Below are 22433 nucleotides of genomic sequence, written 5' to 3'. Positions count from 1 at the left end.
CCTCGCAGGCCCGGCACCACACAGTGACATTCCCAGTCACTCCACAAGCATTAAAGTTAAACATACAGGTAAAGAGTTTACAGCAATGATTAGCAATGATTAGTGCCGTATAGTCCCAGCAGGGCTTATATAACCAGCATCTATATTTATCCTGGAGAAATCCCATGAACTATGAAGCTCTTTGAAATGTCCAGTGATTTTTCCAGATGCCCAGTACTTTCTATAAAATAGCATTACTGTTTCATAAATGTGTGACATGGAGCAATTATTTTCTGATTGGGAAAAGGTGGAAGCCTATCAGAAAACAAACAATTACAATGCTAAAGATTATAACAATGTTTTGTAATGCATAAAACAATGGGTTTAATATATTTAGCACAGATTAAAGTTGAACATTGAAAATTTGCCTTCATTTATATTGCTGCGACTTTCCCCCCTCCCCCCAATTTCTCATTCTGAAAGCATTCTGTCCACCTTCCACAGGCGCCGATGCAAGTATGAGATGTGTGAATTTCCATACTTAGTATGCCAAGTGCCATATATCATGGGGGGACGGGGGGGCTGTCGCATTAAATATTTTCTTTAATTACAGCAATAGGTGTTGAAACGTGCGTGTACAGGTAGCTGCTTGCACACGTAAGCTGCTAAAGTGCAGGCTTTGTTCAGCTGTTCTCTTTAAGTAATTCATCGAAATATTCCGTGCGTAAGAAAGTGCCACTGGATCCCTGCTGCTAATCCTAGCGAGAGAACGGCGGCAATTTCGCGTGAGCTGCTGAACAACTCGCCGGAGATTTTTCTATTGTTACGAAATAGAGGAAACGGTGTTTGGCGAGCTAATTTTGTGTTTTTTAATAGACCGACGACGCGACAAATTAGAGATGCCACCGTTTAGTTCATAGTCTTGATCGTTGACCTCGGCACGTGATGACCTTGACAACGAGATCACTTGACTGTTGACGACGATGATGACGACGATGAAATTCAGGACGAAACCCAGCCCCTTTTCTGGGGAATATACACGATCCCATTGTAGATTTAATCGGTGCGGTTTTTAATTTCTGATTTCGCAACTCGCGTACAATGAGAAAAGCCTCGGGGAGAAAGGGTACACGCCGGCACCCCGTTTACGATGGACTGCTGCGCTCTGACTCAATGAGAACTGCAGTCATCGGTGCCTTTTCACAACCCACTCCCTGACACCGCTCTCACGCACGACACTGGCGACGTCACCTCTACCTGGCCACCATATATAAAGAGAGAGCAGAGGCCAGACTGGTACCCACTCACCTTCCCCACTGCTGCGCTTGAAGCAAGGTGAGCTGCATATTCGTGCGTGTGTCCTCACCTCTTACACCAGACTTACGACCTACATTCTCTCCTCTTGTCACGCTAGGTTGAAAAACTCATTTGGTTAGAATAGATTTTTTTTTGTGTTTTAGTTTTGTCGTCCCCTCCCCTTGGCTACGTACGGTGCGAAAGAAATGCAACATACATTCACGAGTTACATATTCTAATAACGGCTCGCACCATTTTTTCCGCCACTTTTTTTGCGCCCTCTTTGCTTTTCTTACTCCATCCAAATCTTCTCCCCTTTATTAAATGCACTGCATTAATTTTTGCACAGCACGGCACAATTCACCACTTGCGTGGGGTCACATTGATGCCTGTTGTACATTTGGAGTTTGCGTGTCTCTCTCGCTCCCCGTGGTCGCGTGTATTTTCCTCCGTGTCGTCCGCTTTTTCCCCTCCACATTTAGAATGAACATCACGCGTTTAGAGTATTTGACTGCTCTACATTTTCACATGATAAGCCACCTCGTTCAGCTATCATTTGTTGAGGCCAGGTCGTTTTGAAAATAGCTATATATCTTAGTGGGGCTTGCCTAGTAAAATAAACAAAATGTGTTTATAGTTTTCCTGTGTGCAGCCACGCCACTACTTAATATTTCCAACTGATATTGTTTTGAATTCCTCCTCGGGTATTTGGTCTGAATTCTGTCCCGAATGTTTATACGCTTCCTCTGTAATATATATATAAACACATATATAAACTCACTTCCAAGACGTCTTTTGAAGAGAGTTGACCCTCTACAGAGGCTCTCTAGAGCTCCATCTGTTGGAGACCCTTCCACCAAGCAGTCGCATGAGACGAGCAGTCGCCTGGATTGCACATTTACCTGCTGTGAATTAAAACTCGTCGTGATGATGATTTATAACAACAATTAATTTTCGATTTAAAGCTTTCGTGACTGTATGGATTCATATTCTTGATTCTTTCGGTAAAGTCACGTAGAAGGGAAATAATAAAATAATAAAAATTAAACATAATAAGATAAAATTCTCACGACGTTTCGGTCACAACGCAAGTAGCCGCTGCCAAGCTTAGCAGTGTTCATTAGGACGCTGTCTTCCCGACAGCCCTGTTCTTCACCTGAGGACAGCTGCTTGCGTTGTGGCCGAAACGTCGTGAGAATTGTTTCATTTTTATTATTTTATTATTTCCCTTCTCCGTGACTTTACCGAAAGAACCAAGAATAACAATTAATTTGCACAGCGCGTGGGTTGAAATTGTTGCATTAGACTTGAAGAGCCTTTTGGATGTAAGCGCTGCATCGCCAACGCAGTGTCTCGTAAACGTTGCGTGTGTGTGCCCTCTTCAAGAAGGATATCACGCGCAACGCGCACGCGTGTGTCCGCAGGTGCGCGTGACATCAAACGAGCCACAATGCGTCTACTCGGAGCAAACTGCACGCTCCCTCTCTTCGTCTTCATCCTCGCCATCCTCCTCGCGCGCTCACGTAAGGAGGATAACAACAACAACAACAACAAAACACAAATACAAAGATCCCCCGTAATAGCCTGAGCGGACGGTATCTGCTTTTGCATGGAAGGTGTATTGGTGGTGCGGTGCGATAGAGCGCAGGCATTACCACACCAGCATGGATGTACAGTGAGGGAAACAAGTATTTGATCCCCTGCTGATTTTGTACGTTTGCCCACTGACAAATAAATGATCAGTTTATAATTTTAACGGTAGGTTTATTTGAACAGTGAGAGACAGAATAACAACAACAACATCCAGAAAAACGCATGTCAAAAATGTTATAAATTGATTTGCATTTTAATGAGGGAAATAAGCATTTGACCCCTCTGCAAAACATGACTTAGTACTTGGTGGCAAAACCTTTGTTGGCAATCACAGAGGTCAGACGTTTCTTGTAGTTGGCCACCAGGTTTGCACACATCTCAGGAGAGATTTTGTCCCACTCCTCTTTGCAGATCTTCTCCAAGTCATTAAGGTTTCGAGGCTGACGTTTGGCAACTCAAACATTCAGCTCCCTCCACAGATTTTCTATGGGATTAAGGTCTGGAGACTGGCTAGGCCACTCCAAGACCTTAATGTGCTTCTTCTTGAGCCACTCCTTTGTTGCCTTGGCTGTGTGTTTTGGGTCATTGTCATGCTGGAATACCCATCCACGACCCATTTTCAATGCCCTGGCTGAGGGAAGGAGGTTCTCACCCAAGATTTGGCGGTACATGGCCCCGTCCATCGTCCCTTTGATGCGGTGAAGTTGCTCTGTCCCCTGAGCAGAAAAACACCCCCAAAGCATAATGTTTCCACCTCCATGTTTGACGGTGGGGATGGTGTTCTTGGGGTCATAGGCAGCATTCCTCCTCCTCCAAACACGGCGTGTTGAGTTGATGCAAAAGAGCTCCATTTTGGTCTCATTTGACCACAACACTTTCACCCAGTTGTCCTCTGAATCATTCAGATATTCATTGGCAAACTTCAGACGGGCATGTATATGTGCTTTCTTGAGCAGGGGGACCTTGCGGGCGCTGCAGGATTTAAGTCCTTCACGGCGTAGTGTGTTACGAACTGTTTTCTTGGTGACTATGGTCCCAGCTGCCTTGAGATCATTGACAAGATCCTCCCGTGTAGTTCTGGGCTGATTCCTCACCGTTCTCATGATCATTGCAACTCCACGAGGTGAGATCCTGCATGGAGCCCCATGCCGAGGGAGATTGACAGTTATTTTGTGTTTCTTCCATTTGCGAATAATCGCACCAACTGTTGTCACATTCTCACTAAGGTGCTTGGCGATGGTCTTGTAGCCCATTCCAGCCTTGTGTAGCTCTACAATCTTGTCCCTGACATCCTTGGAGAGTTCTTTGGTCTTGGCCATGGTGGAGAGTTTGTCATCTGATTGATTGCTTCTGTGAATAGGTGTCTTTTATACAGGTAACAAAGCTTAGATTAGGAGCACTCCCTTTAAGAGTGTGCTCCTAATCTCAGCTCGTTACCTGTATAAAAGACACCTGGGAGCCAGAAATATTTCTGATTGAGAGGGGGTCAAATACTTATTTCCCTCATTAAAATGCAAATCAATTTATAACATTTTTGACATGCGTTTTTCTGGATTTTGTTGTTGTTATTCTGCCTCTCACTGTTCAAATAACCCTACCATTAAAATTATAGACTGATCATTTCTTTGTCAGTGGGCAAACGTACAAAATCAGCAGGGGATTAAATACTTTTTTCTCTCACTGTAAAGCGTTTTAATGTAGAACCAATGGCTTCCTTATACCAATGCGAAAACCCACCTACAATTTTACCAAAGACGAATATCTCATATCGGCTTAACATACTGTTGGGGCGCGGCACGCGAGGGGGTGGTGGGTGGGCAACACCACACGCGGCCGCTTTTGTCTCACCCAGTGGCGGCGTTTACATACCGCACCAAGTACTCTTTTGAGGCTGAGTCGACCTAGGGGGCCGGTTCAGACGATCGTCACTGGCGTTGGCTGTTAGCGGCAATCGAACTCGGGTTGCCGCTTTCAGAGCGCAGCGCGCTAACCGTTACACGCGTTTCCCCCCCTTAGGAATCGCATGTGTGAACGCGTTGGCATGTTGGGTGTTCCCTGTTTGTGTGAGCGTGTTTGGCGTGCTCCATTTGTGTAATGGCATTGCGGTTAAACAGAAAACCCAACACGTTGGCAGGGAGAAGCACGGGAAAGACAATGCTGCTTGTTCTGTTTTTTTACGTTCTAAGGCAGTAATTTTTTAAGAATGCAATTTTAGTTTTTGATGCGGGTGGCTTATTCGTGACGGTCGGTAATGAGCGAGCACACGGTCCAAGTGGGAGGGAGGGAGGGACGGAGGGACGGAGGGGAGGTTTGCTCCCTGCACCCTTCAGCCACCGCTAATTGCACTGGCAGCTCATTACTGCGTCGATCAATAGTTTTAGTTTTTTTTTAATCTTTTTTACAAATTGGCCGTTGAACAAGATTCTTCATCCGTGGCTGCCTGTGCGATGATTTGGCTATAAAACGAAACAAATTTGGTTTATTTTGGTCGATTGGTTGCAGTGGTGTCTAATGTGGGTACACAACATTCACAAGGCGACTTGCTTGAACACCTTCTCCCCCTGCCTTCCATCGCATACAAGGTGCGCAACATGACGGACGTTAATTAATGTATTCATTATTATAGGGGCATTGTTTTTTTGAGAATCGGTGAAGAACCAGGCGAAGTTGGTAAAATTGCAGTGCTTCATGTGCACAATCGTCGTTGTCCACTTTGCTCGTGCGTTTCAGTAAATTCTCCTACTATTATTGAATTGTTACAATGGCCAAAATAGCATTCATTCACACGTCACATCAACCAAAAATACGGGACTTTAAAAAACAATTCCAACTGACATTTCCTTTCAAATTTCTCGCCAGCTGAAGTCACGGACGTGTGCTAAACGGCAGCTTCGCGTTTTTGTTTCTCTCTCTCTCAGAGGGAACAGAAAGCACCTGCAGTATATCGGAAAATATCAACAGACCCGTCGGCCTTTTCTCGAGCACTGTCCCCACGAATTTGGGCCTGGGTTTTGGGGAACTTGGCCGCACGCACGCACGCACGCGTTTGGGGCAAAGGAAATGTTAGCGGATCCGGAGCGTTTCGCTGGACACACGCTCCGATCTACACGCACGCACGCACGCGTTCGCACGCGGACAAGGAAATGGTTTCAGAGTGGTTGGAAACGTTAAATGAGGCAAGGGTTGGTGGGTCGTCCCGAGATTTGTGGACCTCGCGAGTGCTCACTGGGCCCCAAGGTGGTCAGATGGCAGCACAGCAAGTTGGTTGATTGTCCCGTCCATGGAGACCCCAACACCCAAAAAATTAGTCATCGTATGTCAATTCTATTTTTTTAAAGAAATAATTATTGCATTTCTGTTTTGATACGTTTAATATAATGAAGAATTAATGCTTTTTGCGATGTATTTCCTTTCCTAAGATGCTTATTTTTTACGAATTTTCCCCCTATCTGAAATTTCCTCAACGTATTTGTGTAACGAGGTGGGTGTGAATGCAAGCGATCAGGACTAAGAATCTCAATTGCGAGGATGACCCGGGTCGCCAAAACAACAAAAGCAAAGGAATAAAAGGGGGGAAAAAAACGCGCAACAATAAAGCAAATGCTAATTCTGAGCAAATAAAAAACAACCAACGAAACAGACATCACGGGAAAAAAAACCCCGGCGTTGTATCTTGCTGGCGCAACTCATTAGATGTACAGGTGCCTGTACAAATACGTTGACCGGCCAGCCTGCACTGACCCCGTGCATAATGTGAAGAGCGCCGTGCACCTCGCCATGGGTTCTCGTTACCGCTAATAGAGCGGCCAGGTGAAGAATCTCACCTGGACGCTCGCACGGTTGCCATGGTGATCCCAAGGTACGTGCGAGTACGTCACCATAGCGACGGGCTCCCTGGGCGCACACAACAACAACAACAAAGACAAAGATATCCTGTGTAGCCTTGACAGACTGCTGGGGGCAAGTGCTGTTAGCGAGTAGCACCGATGAAGGCCGGCACGGCACACGAGGGGGTAGGTGGCCAGCACCACGCCCGGCCGCCTTTGTCTCCTTAGTGATGATGTTGACACATCGCACCGGGTACTCATTTTGAGGCTGAGTCGACCTAGGGGATGTCCAGAACCGATTCAGATAATCGTCACTGGTGTTGGCCGTGAGCGTGAATCGAACTCGGGACCGCCGGGTTGATTGTGCAGTGCGCTAACCGCTACGCCACCGCTCCCCACACACACATGCATAAGCCACACACACACACCATTGCACTACCCTCCCTGTGGAGGGCGACATTACAATTGTGTGTGTATGTGCGCATCTACTTTGTGCACCTAGCCTGGCACAAGCCCTGTGAGGATGTTGTTTGTTGTTGTTGTTGCGCATCTACTAAACAGACGCGCACCACGCTCAAACGCACTCACACAAATGCGAATAGACACACCTGGGCCTAGGTAGGTCAAATGTCTCCTGCGTAGATAAAATGAGTACCACTTTGTGGCGAGTTCAGTGGCTGCCTTCATCCAGCGGTGGATTGTAAAAAAATTAATTCAATGAGAGCATCACAATGGCAAGTGTATCTCTGAACATTTGCACGATATATTTATACTGTACAAGTGTTTCAAGACATGTAGCATAAAAAATCACGATGTAAATACTGTTATATGAAATCGAATTTTTTCATGTTTTTCATCCACAGATGGACAGGATCAGGGCACTAAAGAGACAGCAAACAATGGGCTGTCCAAGAAGGGAAATATTCCTGAGCAAACAAGTCAGGTACCATTGATACCAAATCAGCAACATCCACATATGAATCAGACCACCGCAGTACAGCTCAATGAGGAGCAACGGAGCAACGGAAATCCAAACCAAAACCAGCCAAGTGAGAGTAAAACAAAAAGAGTGGTAACGGATCACAGCAATACGACGCAGGAGCCACCAACTCAGGGCCAACCGAATCAAGGACGTCAAAATCAGGGGCAGCAAAATCAGGGGCAGCAAACCCAGGGGCAGCAAAATCAGGGGCAGCAAAATCAGGGGCAGCAAACCCAGGGGCAGCAAAATCAGGGGCAGCAAAATCAGGGGCAGCAAAATCAGGGGCAGCAAAACCAGGGACAGCAAACCCAAGCATTGAACAAACCAGGGCAGCAGGGTCAGTCTTCACAGGGCGGCAATCCCAACGGGGGGAGTCCACCAGCAGCAATGCTGGATATGCCTTTGACTCCGGGAAAACCTCTGAGCAAGAAAGATGATGACAACATCGTAAGTGTTTTTGTTTACGTACGAGTATTCACAATGTTTTGGACATAATGTGATAAAAAGATGTAATGTTAACAATTTGTATATTTGACGTGCTTTTTTGTTCTTTTTGCTCCGTGTTGTTTTTCTTCACATATATATTTTTCAACGAATGTTGTTTCAAATGCTAACATCATTATAAGTTTCAAAACACGTACCGCCTACAAGTATTACAATGCGCATTGTCATTGGATCATTGCAATGAATACACACACCATGGAAAGCAAATGGGATGTGCAAAGAGGATGAGAAGACTGAAGATTGTAATGGACGTGATTCCCTTGTTATTCGCGACAAGGGAGATGATCGTTAATAGCAAATCTCGCTGATAATGATGTTGACCGGCAAATATCGTACGCGCAGCATCTGCAGATTCTTCAAAAGCTTCTATAAGTTCTCTCTCTCTCTCTCCTCTCTTTCATCACTTTCTCTCTCATCACTTTATTTCTCCCTGTTTCTCTCTGATGGAGTCGTGTCGAGTTCCAGATGTGATTCGCGGATCACCAAAATCGCGGATCGCAAGTTCGTGAATAACGAGGGAATGCAGTAATCATCTCATCTTTTATAAATTGCATCACCCCAGCAGAGTTACCAGATATACGTCTGCACCGATAATGGTACAATTTCAAAAGTTTTAACTTTATGATTTCTAATTTTAAAAAAGGTGAATTGCACAACTTTTCCGTAGATAGGCGTTGGCAGAAACTTCGCACGAGGCTACCACAGTAATGAAAATGTCCAAAATCATTGATACGGTCGATTAAGTTGTTGGCCACGATAAAAAAACGGTGTGTGTATACATAATAATAACGCACACGTTGTGGAAATATTTTCAAACCATAACTGTAAACCTCTGTGGCCCGCACCGTGGCTGTACTCATACCCTCTAGGCAGGATGCGGGTTTTTATTTCTGGATGGCCTCCAGAGGACAGAGTCACATCGCAGTGAATATGCAGCGTGGGTTGCCAAGGGGATTTGTAAAACTTCAAAAAAGATTCAACGCCCAGCTTTGCCAAAGATTGTGTAATTGTGACCCTACGTGTGACGGCGATTTTACGTAATGATCGGCGATATTGGAAGGGTGACATTTAGAGGTGTAGCGATCACTTATATTATGGGTGGCAGCAGGTACAAAAAGAGAATTAAGAATTAATGAGCATACTTGGAGAAAGCCAAGTTGTGTTACTTGCACGTGAATTGTGAATTGAGAACACTGTGCAATGTTTTTAATGGGAAAAGTATAAGTACAAAACGCCAAATAAAACAACGAATGAAGTACATCAGCAATTCGACCACTCGGATGCAACTGGGAAGAATATTCAATGTAGAGTTCGTTCTTGAGTGAATATCATGGACAGATTAGGTACAAAACCCAGTTTAATATTACGGTGGGGTTTTGTGTGTACTGTCATTGGTGAACCAGGCTAGGACATCAATTTTCTGTTCTTGAGAACACAGTTTAATTATGGATGGAAAATATATGATTAAATTATTAATTACGGGGATTGATTCGAAATCTGTGAACGGAAATATCGTCTCATCACAATTGAGCTAATCATTTCAGAATGAACAATGTTCAATAGATTTTTTTTAAAGAATTAAAAGTTTGAAAATGTCACAGGGGACTGATTAAAATGTTGGCAAATCTTGCTTTTCATCCTAATTGTCTTGAAAACTTATCTTCACACTCTTTACCATAATGAGCACAAATCGACAAGCGCATGGCATTTACCATTTTTCATCATCACAATGTGAATCCTGCCCATGAAGGAAAAACACTGCATGAAAGTAGCAAGGCACCAGGCAATGCGCATTAGGAAACACACCACATCTTCCGTGCGTTTAGCTTAACTCTGTCGAACTTTGTGTCAACCGAGCCAACGGACTACGATGAATGCGCGCGTGCTCGTGCTGTTCTTTGTGCATAGGGAACGCCGAGCGGCTAAAACGCAGCAAGTTGGCACAGTAGGGGGGGGGGGGGGGTCAGGCACAGCTGGTACATCTACCAGTCATCTCAGTCAGTCAACTCATGGGAAACCACCTGGGTCTGTCCAGCGACCTCCTTTTCAGCGAGTCTTCGACACTTCACGTGACCTCGAAAGTGCACCTGGCCTGGCACAGGCGCCGTGGCCGCCACCTAGCGACGAATGGCGGCTGCTGTTGTTGTTGTTGTTTGTTGTTGTTTGTTGACGTTTTGTGCGTGCGTCGCGTGTTGCGGGTGCCAGCTCGCCCGAGCTCTACGCGCGCCCAACGCGCAGGAGGCTGATCGCATCCTCGCCGAAGGCGCCGCGACGTTGAAGGACATCTTGCCGTCATCGCTGCGCAAATTGCCCGCCCCCGCTGACAACGCCACGGTGCTGGATACCATGTGAGCGGGTGTCCTAAGGGGCCATCCATAAATGACGTTACGCACCTAGGGGGGGGGGGGATCAGATTTTTGTGACGATGTGTGACGAGGGGGGGGGGGGTGAGAAATGTGACGTCACATCAAAATGCACAACTTTCAATAATTGTTATAACAACACTCCTACAACATGAGAGTGCAGCGCCACATTAAATACGCACTACAATGACAATAGTTTAAAGCGATTTGAAGCATGTTTTATTTTCAAAATGGAAATATGGTTTTGGGGGGGAGGGGGAGCTTTGTGACGTGATATTTGAGGGGGAGGGGTCTGACTTTTCGTGACGCCGTGTGACGAGAGGGGGGGGGGGTCAAGAATAGTCCAAAATCGCGTGACGTAATTTATGGACGGCCCCTTAACCTCTCGCCGAAAATTCGTAGGTGGCACGCGACTGCCGGTAGCCACGGCTGCAGCGAGATAGCCACTGGACGCCCGTTGGCGCCTGTGGGTGCGGGAATATTTTCCGAGTCGGTTGAGATGAAAGCCTCCTCGCACACCCACGGGGTTTGCTCGGCATCGGCTAACGCGCCGTGGTCGCAGGGCGACCCGCTGAGTGGCTCGTGGACGGATGCCATTTAATGCACAAGCTGAGGCGTTGCCACCGAAGGTTCATGTTAGTGTTCTAACGTTCGTCTGCTAAAGCAGCAATCATTCAATGGCGTGTAAAAAACTCAAAAGATGCCAGGTGGCTGGGTGTCCGGTTTCAAATGAAGGGCGTTGAACACTGTTGAACGCGCATTTACGTTGAATAGCCTCGTACACAAGCAATGGAATGTTTCTCATTGCCGTAGACATTAAACAAGAAAAAGAGTGCTTACAGATATAAACAAAACATTGTCTCTCTCTCTCTCTAGCTGTCTGAATTGTTTCTGCAGTATATACGTTTATTTTCAGTCCGATATTAAAAGAGTAACCTTAAGGCTTACTCAAACCTCAGCCCTCACCCCAATCATTGTGAATTTTTTTTTAAATTCTGACCCGGTACAAATGCACACGTGACCTTGGCGCTGGTTGTGGTTTCTGTCCTTATTGAGACCTGCTTGCAGTGTTTTCCTGCTGTTCCGTTCCTTGTTCCTCGAACAGAGAAGAACGCCCCGTTTCTAACGACGCTTTCGCGCTGCGCTCTTGATTGCAGAATGGCATTCCTTAGCCACCACTACGACCACGTGAAGCCGGAGATGCGTGAAGCGATCTTCTCGTGGTTTCGGACGGCAACTCGGGGCGGAAGCCAAGGGAGTGGACCGCGGGACAAGTCAGGTAATGTGGCTGCCTAGCGCGTCAGCCTCGTGAGTGAGCACAGTCTCACTGAGGCCCCGGAGAGTCCTGCATTGGAGTGTTGTGACACTTCCATTCGGAAGGAGCCTGCTTGCAGGTATAATCAACACATATCGGTTTCCGTGTGCGGCTTAATAAGTGCGCTTGATTGACGTCGTGCGCATAATTCAAAACCATTGACTAACGAAGCTGGATCTAATCACGCCTTATTTAAGCACAGTTCCGATATAAGCAACACATCTTAACATTACACTGGTGGCTGGAACGCAAAAAGCATCTTCTAATATGAGCACACTTTGTCTCTACATATATGGGGGTCTATGTATCCAGCTCCTATTCTACAGGGTGCTTCAGATGTCTTGTGACGCCCATTGAATTATCTAAAACTAAATTTTGTTTTCACGTAATCTTTTATTTTAAATAGATCATGAAACATGCAAAGGACAAACACACATGTTCGGGGTCAATTAATTTGGTGGTGTCACGACACATCTGGACCACCCTTGGTACTCGAGGTAGCGACGTCAGTATTCTGTAATTGCCCTCCGTCTTTCGCTGTCTCCCTTGTTCTGTCATGGGACACGTGGTGGCCCGTGCAGCTCAGCCCGAGCCCTGGCTGAACACCACGATTCTCCTGTGCATGAGACGCTTCATGGCGCAGGTGACGTCCTCCGATCTCAGGGAGATCGTTCCAGAGCAGGTGAGCGCATTCTGAGTTCTCCGCTGCACCTCTCATAATAATAATGCTTACATTGTATATAGTATCATTCATGTTAATAGCATCCCATAATGCTGTACAGTAATTATGAGAATCAATTCCCATGTACAGCCAGTACACCAAGCAAATGAAAACCCTACGACTACCAAACAAAACCAATAATGAACAAACAGACTAAGAAATTGCCCTTCTTGGTTCTTTCGGTAAAGTCCCGTAGAAGGGAAAAAAATATCTAATAAAATAAAATAAATATTATTTCCCTTCTACGTGACTTTACCGAAAGATCCAAGAATTTGAATCGCTGCAGTCAAGAAAGCTTTAAATCGTAATTTAAGAAATTGCCCCCAAAGCAACACAAACAACCAAAAATCAGGAGGCTACCTCTGACCGATTACGACTTCTGCTTCTGCTGCCACTGCTGTACAGAGAGGGCGATTGAAGCGGCAGGCTGCCGGCTTTCTGTTAAGCCATTTTAATTGCTTACGGGATGTTTCGCTTTGGCAAGCGTTACGGCACTGCTGTGATGTCTCTCTGTGCGGTGGGTGCCCCTCGGTTCCTCTCTGTTCCGAGCTGCGTCGGCTTCCGGATGGCGAGCGAATCCATGATTATGAGGGTCGCACTCATTACACACACGAAGTGCTTGCCACAATTGAACGAAAATGACCTGGCTGATCTCGTCAAGTAGCATACACCATCATCACGCGAACTCTGATCATCCTCGCATCAGCGGCTTATGGCTCAACCATCGAACAATGACAGTCACCGCATCGTGTGCTTTCAAATGCGCTTCTGCGGCCGTCTGGAACGCGCTCGTTCTTCCGATATTAGGACGCCACTGGAGCTATGCACTTTTAAATCTAGATTGAAACCTAATTTTGTGTTTAGTTTGTTGTCCTTCCCCCGCACCTCCCATTAGCACGCTTGGCTACATACAGTGCGAAAGAAGTTCAACATACGTACGTCCCGCTACTAATGCCAAGGACTGCACATAAATGGATTGTTCAGCCGAGGTTGTGTCGCCCTCTTGTCACATCCGTCTGGGGTTGAAGCCCAGACGGATGTGACAACTCCCTCCTGAATCCCTCTCGTGGCTAGCGGAACGTGACATTGGCATTCATCTGCTGGACATGTTGCCACATTAGGTGGGAGAGAGAAGAAGAACCAGATGCGATTGTGTCCTCTCGTTCACGATGCATTGCGTCACCACTCTCATGTGGATCGCCGCGCTTCTCCGACTCGTTTCCTTTGCGCTTCTCGGCGTTGGAAACCTCGCTGCCATTGCCTCTCTTCCCGACTGTCTGTCAGAGGTGGGACAAAGTCATTGTTATGCAAGTCCAAGTCGAGTCGCAAGTCATCAAATTCATGACTCGAGTCTGACTCGAGTCCAAGTCACATGACTCGAGTCCACATCTCATAGGTGGGACAAAGTCATTGTTATGCAAGTCCAAGTCGAGTCGCAAGTCATCAAATTCATGACTCGAGTCTGACTCGAGTCCAAGTCACATGACTCGAGTCCACACCTCTGCTGTCTGTTAACCTCGCTCAAGTGCAAGGCACATCTTAGGGTTTGCATCTGCTCTCTTATCAAGAGGGCTTATCAGTTGCTGTTTGCTTGTCGAATGTTGGATCCGTGTGAGGAACTGGAAGCAACAAACCGAAAAGGAAACTTTTTTTTCCGGGCAGCCAAGGTCAATCGCGGTGAAGTTGCAACCTCGACTGCAATGCATCCAAAATGCGACTGGGGGGAACATCTCACGGAAGCTTCACAAATTGCCGAGCAGTGTCGAGAGTATTGTGAAGACCTATATGATGATAACAGTGGGAGCGGGAAAGGGGGGAGCCTGGAACGAGATTACCAGGAGCGCGAGCCAATTCCCCTTCGTTCAGAAGCTGCCCGAGCCGTTCGTCAGATAGCAAGTCCCTGTGGAATCGTTCAAAGAAGGAGGGCAGACGGTTCTTGACAGGATCCACAGAATATGTGTGGCAATCTGGGGGAAATGGTGAATGGCCAAAGGATTGGACATACTTCTACATTTATGCCACTTCCGAAGATGGGTGATTCTAAACAGCATCCTGGAACGGAACCGCTTCTAAAACAGAATGCGAGATTTCAGACGAGCAAGCTGGATTCCGGCAAGGGAGAGGGGCAGGTGATCAAGTCACCTAATCTCAGAATCCCCATGCACAAGGCAAAAGAACATCCTCAGCCATTATATATGTGGGCTATGTGGACTTCAAGAAAGCGTTTGGTAAGTTCTGGTGGGCCACGATGGACATGGGATTCTCACTACATCTGATTGACTTCCTGGCAAAAACTTAATCATACACAACTTGCAAGAGTCAACGTGTCGGAGACACTGTCAGAATGGGTCCGTGTCAGAAAGGGAGTCAGACAGGGTTATGACCTTTCTCCATAATTATTTCACATTCTGGTTGAAACGGTAATGAGAGAGACAACTTGATGGCTTCTTTGGAGTAATCCAGATCGGAGGGCGACGAGTCACAAATCTTCGGTATGCCGATGACGTCATCTTGCTTGCCGGTTCCGAGGTGGAGCCGCAGGAATTGACAGATCGCTTAGATCGGGTTCGTCAAAAGTTTAACCTCCTCGTCAATGTGGACAAGACCAAAGTGATCGGCAGTAATGAAGCAGCCTGCAACATCTGGATACAAGGCATCCAGCTGGAGCAAGTTGATACCTTTCCATATCTTGGATCAGTTATCACTGAAGATGCGAAATGTTGCAAAGGAAATTCGAGCTAAACTGAGTAAGGGTCAGGCAATGGGGTGATCCCCGAAGAAGTGTTGGAAGAGTCACAGCATCCCCATTGGAACGAAGATCAGACTTTTGCACGCCTTTGTGGTGGCCAGTTGCTACTTATGGTTGTGAAAGTTGGACAATCAAGAAAAACGAATAAACGCCTTTCGAATGAAAGGACTCAGGCGGATATTACTACACGTATCGTGGGCTTAAGAGAAAGCAAGTGAATGGGTTCTAGAGAAAGCTGATGTTGAAAGAAAACTTGTGATGAAATCAAGAAAGCTCGCCTTCTATTGTCGCGTCATGAGAAATGTTTTTAACTTGTTTTAGAAAAGCAGATTATGGAAGGCACAATACCTGGTTCCCATGCGTACGGAAGGCCAAGAGTGGCATGGATAGATAACAACAAAGCACGGACGAGGTTCACGCTGGAACAGACAATGAGGGTAGCAGAAGACAGAAGTCAGCGGCGTAGGATTGCCCATGGCGCGGCCAACCCTCGGATCGCAGATGGCTGAAGACAAGACAAGACTTTTGGGTCTGTGCTCAGCAACTGAGTTTTTAATAAAGCGAGCTTTACTCAGCACTCACGGCAATCGCCGTGAAATGAAAACTAAAGAATTTGTCACGGTTGCAGCTTTTTCAGATATACATCTCTTCATTTATAATTTACACCCTAACATTCTCACAAGCGAATATTTAAAACAAGCTTCACACAGTGTTCTTGCTCGATGCAATTTCACCTTGTCCAATGAAAGCATGTTGTTGATTGAATAATTTAAGGATAGTAAACATTGAAAACGCATCGTTGGTTGCCAAACAGCATGTAATTAACACGGGCATTAATTCTTAATAAGTATTATAATGGAGATTGTTGGATATGCAATCCTGGAAACATGTAGATGTGTGAAATGTGTGAAATTGTTCGTTACGAATGGCTCTCGATGTTTTCCTGTACGTTTGCAGGTCATTGTGTCTCACAGCCACCCTTCTTCATTTACCCTGATGAAAAGTTATGTTTATGAGCATAAAAAAAAATTGGCATGATTATATATTGCTGACCTAATAGGACTGTGATTTGCAGTGTTTAACAAATGCATTTTTACATACAATACAATGCGGCACTTTAGATACCGTTTTATCCGGATTATAAGATTCTACAAAAAGGAAGACACACTCTAAATGTGTCAGTAAAGTTATACAGATCGGGTCACACTCACACAACTACCGGACATGAGACAGACCACCAACATTTGCTGTTAAATACAGGACAAAAACATCCCAGCATGTCTTATTACGTGGAGCATACAGTAATCAAGTGCAAGGTGTTGTTAATGCGTATTAAAGTTGTTTTACCAAAGGCATCCGACTGCAGCACATCGTGACACATCTGTTGAACATCCCCCACCCACCCACCCCAGATCTGTGAATTCCTTGCAAACAACTTGGGTGTGGAGATTCTCGGCAACTTGACGGACCTACAACCGTTGTTGGCCAGGATCTTGCTGGACAAACTTGACAGCTGCAGGGACAGATGGGTGCCGAGAGCTTTTCTACAGAGGTGAGAAACGTGGCCCGTCCAAGCAGCGAGATCTGCATGCGCTATGGGTAACTATGAATATTTGATGACAAAATGAAATTTGAATGATGCCATCATAAAATGAAATATTTCTTCAGGCTTTTAACTCTTTGGGGCTTTACTGGGAATGAAGGTTGTGATATGCAGTGAGACGTTTGACATTTTAAAGTATATTTTTTTATTTACCAGCGTTGCACATTGGCAAAATAATTGACATGGTAATGTGACTAAACTCTTCATTTTTGAGATAAAGGTTTCGTGACTAATAAAAAAAACGTCTTCATTCTTATTAGACAGTTTAATAAAGGAAAAATGCACAATTTAACAAATTAACTCGCTTTAAGTTTAGGCGACCATAACTGAAATATGTTTGTGGGCATAGTTTAATGAAGGCCCCTCCCCATGCCGTGTGGGTCAGGGGAGTTGTTTGACCATACTTCAATGCGCTGGTTTGTCTGCACCGGTTGGTGAAGGTTGGGTTTCCAGCGCCAGTTCTGACATTAGTCACCACTGATGATAGCCGTGCCCTGACTAATTGAAAACTAATTTGTACAACATTATGATTAGGGTTCAACAACAGTTGATATCTAAGGTTGTCTTACGCTGGGGGCCACCTGAGACCATCAAAGATGTAATCAACCTTCATTAGTCTCCTGCACTGCACATCAGATACTGTGACCTCCACCTTGTATCTATTCTGTGCCATTCCCCCTAAAGAGTCCATCGTTTAGTATTCTACACACATGGCTGCATTCATGACTACGATATATTGTATCTGGTATGATCAATAGTCACGGTAATAATAACAATTATAATACAATTATTAACATTCCTCTGTCGATCCACTGCTAGATGTTTGTGGGGTTGTTTACATTTTTTGCCATTCTTCACCATGACGGTCGGTGCGCGCTTCGTGAAGGGGAAACGGGGTGGCCAAGGGTCCATTCGGATGTCACTCCCAACCCGGCATTAGCCGTGGTCGGAAATCGAACTCGGGTTGTGGATTCAGGCGTTTAGATTATTTAGATTATTTGGCTGCTATAAAATGTTCACGTGATAAGCCGCTTGTTGAGCTAGCAAATAGCTCCGTGAGCTTTATCTGGTAAAATAAAAAGTTTAGATTTGTAATGACGACTTGACACACTTCTCTTGAGATGGAACTTTATTGAAGACATGTTCACTTGACATCAGGCGAAGATCCCCACTGCAACAGCCCCGAGTTTCCCACGCACGAGGCCACGCCCCCCCTTCCTGAACCTTCTCGCTGACTCTGGACGCTTGCTCCACCGGCAGACTCCGCTGTCCTCTTCCGTCACCTGACCACGCTCCCTTCTCGATCATTCCCGTCGCCACCAGTCCCTTCGCACTCACAACTGACTCCCCTGTCATTACCTCCCGTGGCCACTAGTGCATCCGCACTGTAGGCCGACTCCCCTGTCATTACCTCCCGTGGCCACTAGTCCACTCACACCGCATGCAGGCACTATTGTCATTACAGATTTATTCGTACTTTTTGTGATTTGCTTACCTTTCCTGTAGTTTGCACTCCTATCGTGGTTGTAATGTTCTGACTAGCCCCGACTGGACCTGCGTGAAAAATAGCTTTATGGTCTTGATTTGCAGCTTTCGTGACTGCAGGAATTCATACTCTTTGGTTCTTTCGGTAAAGTCACGTAGATAGAAAAATAACGAATTAATCACGACGTTTCGATAGCAACTTAAGCCATCGTCTTCAGGTGAAACAATACAGCAGGCGGACTGCTGAGGAGGAAATGTAGCGAGAGAGCTACTGCAACCAAGGGTATCGACCGTGCCGGCTCAACGCTCTGATCCCCTGAGTCGCCTGGCCACCTCCTGTTTTTTGTTTTGTTTCAATCTCAACGATACATGTAAGCGCTTTGAATTGTCGACGATGCTCGTCGTCATCGCACCTTGACGCCTTCTTGCTCTGCCACGCGTTCAACCCGCAGGCTGGGCCAGCTGACGTGCTTCTTCAGCGGCACCAACGTCATGTGGGCTAAGAACAACAATGTGACCGACCTGCTGCTCGAGAATCTGCTGCAGTGCGCGACCCAACGAGACAAGGTGCCGCAAAATCTTGCCCGATCGCCTCCCATATTCATTCGTGGATTGGATATAGATATGGATTATATTTGGGGCTAAAATCTAAAGAGAACGATCATAGATTTTTTTTTTTACTTTGAACGCAATGTCGTTGATGTAAAATGGCGTCTCAAAAACCGCCGGAGAATATCTACGGGACCTTTTTTCGCCAGTATCAAAGTATGAAAAAATAAGAATAAGGTTTTACCCTTTCTCGCAATGAAATAGGCCAATACTTGAAAACATATGATAATGATCAGAGTACGTTCATTTGCATGTTTTAACACAAGCACGTGTGGTGAATGCAGAATTTGTAACGTTGCTCAGTTATTGCATGGTGCCCATAAATGCCCCAAGTTCTGTGGTCCTATATTTGGATGTTTTATCATCTCCATTTGTCAGTGGGAGGAAAGCAGAGTCCCTGGAGAAAAGCCCACGTGTACGAGGGGGGTAATGAACAATCTCCTCGGAGAGATGAGATCCAAATAGAAATTGTTCCACTTGCTGTACTACCGTAACCTGTACGGAGGAAGTTCCACAAATTTGTGCGGTGATCTACCAACCCTTGCCTCCACATTGCTGGATTGCAGGCCATGTGCATAGCCACCGACAGCCGCCTGGTATAATTTCTAAGTCAAGGAATACGCAGCTCAAAAAGCAACAATCTCCTATCTCATAGATATGTACCTGGACTGTGTGTTTTGGTCTGTCTGACAAGTGCTTGAATCTCCGTTAAACATATATTTTTAAGCATTTCAAGTGTCACTCCCATGCAATACAAGATCACTGCAGTGTGGTCAATAGACCACGCCTGACTGCAAATTTAAATGCTTTTTTTGGTCATTAATGATCCTTAAAACTCGCGTCAGCTCGGAACACACAACATAGGTAGATATCTACACACACGAGAGATGCTTGTTTTCTGAGTTGCATTTCCCTTGGATAAGCGCCCGTGAATGTGTTTACATTTGCTGTATATCAAGGTTACCAGAGGTGTGCCAGGTTTCGGAACTTTTTTAGCTGATCCTGTCAATTACGTCCCCGTCTATCGGGGCTTCTTGCAACCCTTCCCAGAGGCACAGTCATTCCCGAGGCCATGTTTGCTGGCCTCCCTGTACCTTGCTTGTGTGCCATTAACTATTTAGGGACAGCCCTGCCGAGCGTGTTATTTACTACAACAACAACAAATAATTACAGCGCAATTTGAAGCCCTTTTTGCAAACACCCTTAACGGGGCCACCGCCAGCAAGTTTTGGAAATGCTGCGGCGGCGTCCGCAGACGAACATCCCATCTCTTGGTGTGGTCTGGCACTGTTTTGCTGTTGTTTTACTGCCTTTCCGAAGCTTGGGAATTGATGGTGCAATTTGAAATTATTTACTTTATTTACTTATTTAAGGGGCTCCACAGTGGTGAGATGTTATCTTCATCGCATGGTGTACACGAGGTTGTGGGTTCGATCCCGACCCTGATGCCTGTATATTTCGAGTTTGCGTGTCTCTCTCTCGCCCAGTGGTTGCGTGGATTTTTTTCTCCGGGTCCTCCGTTTTGTCCCTCCACATTTAGAAACATGTGCTGAAACTATTTAAATTATTTAGCTGCTATAAATGTCCAAATGATGAGCCACTTTTTTGAGCTATCATTTGTGGCCGGGTCGCTTTTGAAAAATAAGTTTATACCTCGGTGGGTTTTGTCTTCTTGGATGGGGATGACTCTTTGGTTCTTTCGGTAAAGTCACGTAGAAAATAAAATACCCACATGCAGAGAGATACACACACACAAAGACACACCGAGGCTGGTTTAAAGCAAGATAATCGCAAGTATTAGAAAGAAAATTTACTAAAATTAAGACGTGTAATGCAATGCAACACAGAGGGTCGGTGTTAGCACACAGTTAACGCATAGCCTGGTTGATTAACGTTCTTCCAAAGATTGCTAAATTAGAAGTTAAGTGCGGAACAGACAAGCAAGGAGAAATTTCGAAAGAGAAGTGGGAAGTGGGTATTTTATTGTCTACGTGCCTTCGCCGAAAGAACCAAAGAGTAATTCATGCAGTCACGAAAGCTTCGAATCTAGTTTGAACCACCTCTACGGGGGAGGGTTTACTCATAACTCACACTTTACTACTCACAACTCACACTTTACTTCTAATTTAGCAATCTTTGGTAGAACGTTAATCAACCAGGCTATGCGTTAACTGTGTGTTAGCCGACTCTCTGCCTTGCATTACATTACACTCCCTAATTTTGCTAAATTTGTTTTCAAACTTCCCACTTCTCTCTCTAAATTTCTCCTTGCTTGTTTGTTTCACACTTAACTTCTAATTTAGCAATCTTTGGAAGAACGTGAATCAACCAGGCTATGCGTTAACTGTGTGTTAGCCGACTCTCTGTGTTGCATTGCATTACAATTCTTAATTTTAGTAGATTTGCTTTCTCAAACTTGCGATTCTCTTGCTATAAACCAGTCTCGGTGTGTCTTTGTGTGTGTATCTCTCTGCATGTGGGTATTTTATTTTCTACGTGACTTTACCGAAAGAACCAAAGAGCAATTCCTGCAGTCACGAAAGCTTCGAATCTAGTTTGGATGGGGATGGTTTAGTTTCATTTGCATGAGTTTGTGTGATTTGTTTACATTTCTTGTACTCTGCACTACCATCATGCTTTTGTACTGTTTGTTGTTGTAACGTTCTTACCCACCTCGACTGGACATCTGTGAAAAAGAGCTTCATAGCTCATCGGATTCCTCCTCCGGTATCAATACATATTCTGATTCCCACTCTCCCAGTTGTACCAGATGGTCGCCAAGATGTACGGCACGGACGCCAGGCTTGACGCCGTCGCCATCACCAAGCTGGGCAAGGCCGTGCAGTTGGTGTCGGTGACGCGCCTCCTGGACATGGGCAACACCGTCGTGCGAGACGCCATCAGCGAGCTGGGAAGCATGGGCGCGTGGTCCAGGGGGAAGGCCAAGCTGCTGGTGACCAAGTACCTCGCCTCTGGCAAAAACGTGAGCTTCCTTTTGCACCGGCAAGACGCGACGCACTGCGCTCTCTCTGCGGTCGAGGTTCGAGGTGTCGCGTCGGTTCGGAGTGCAGGGGTTTTTCCCCAGACCGCGGTCTTGGCGGCCCCACTATCACGCTCCTCCCTCTCTCTGCGTTTTGACCAATTTATTCCTCAAACCTTCAGATGCAAATCGACTCGATTCAACACTGCATGCGCCCAATGATTGTTACGCACCTCCCACGTGACGCGCGAAAACAATTGTAACGGGGATTCAATTGGTAAACACGGAAAGACGTGGCGTGTTGGGTCGTGAGGACTGCAGTTTGGGAAGCCCTGTAATTGTGTATTGGCGGAATCTGAATTGACAAAGAGCTGGAGTGCTCACGGAATGGTAAGTGCATTTGGCTCTGAACCCACCGACCTGAATT

The 22433-nt window shown here is 45.8% G+C and overlaps 1 protein-coding gene across 1 annotated transcript in view; it reads left to right on the top strand.

Annotated features, from left to right (window-relative positions):
- Positions 1-1298: 1298 nt before the first annotated feature.
- Positions 1299-22433, top strand: part of LOC144932290 (otoancorin-like) — a 53765-nt gene continuing 32630 nt past the window's right edge. Inside the window, exons 1-9 of the mRNA XM_078856232.1 lie at positions 1299-1314; positions 2700-2798; positions 7559-8124; positions 10387-10529; positions 11702-11823; positions 12441-12541; positions 16742-16881; positions 18870-18984; positions 21788-22009. Coding sequence (XP_078712358.1) covers positions 2726-2798; positions 7559-8124; positions 10387-10529; positions 11702-11823; positions 12441-12541; positions 16742-16881; positions 18870-18984; positions 21788-22009 — 1482 coding nt within the window. The 5' untranslated portion in view covers positions 1299-1314; positions 2700-2725. The remainder of the gene's footprint in view (positions 1315-2699; positions 2799-7558; positions 8125-10386; positions 10530-11701; positions 11824-12440; positions 12542-16741; positions 16882-18869; positions 18985-21787; positions 22010-22433) is intronic.

Source organism: Lampetra fluviatilis, chromosome 5, assembly GCF_964198595.1.
Source record: "Lampetra fluviatilis chromosome 5, kcLamFluv1.1, whole genome shotgun sequence".
Lineage (NCBI taxonomy): Eukaryota > Metazoa > Chordata > Hyperoartia > Petromyzontiformes > Petromyzontidae > Lampetra > Lampetra fluviatilis.
This window is presented reverse-complemented; position numbering and strand designations above follow the sequence as displayed.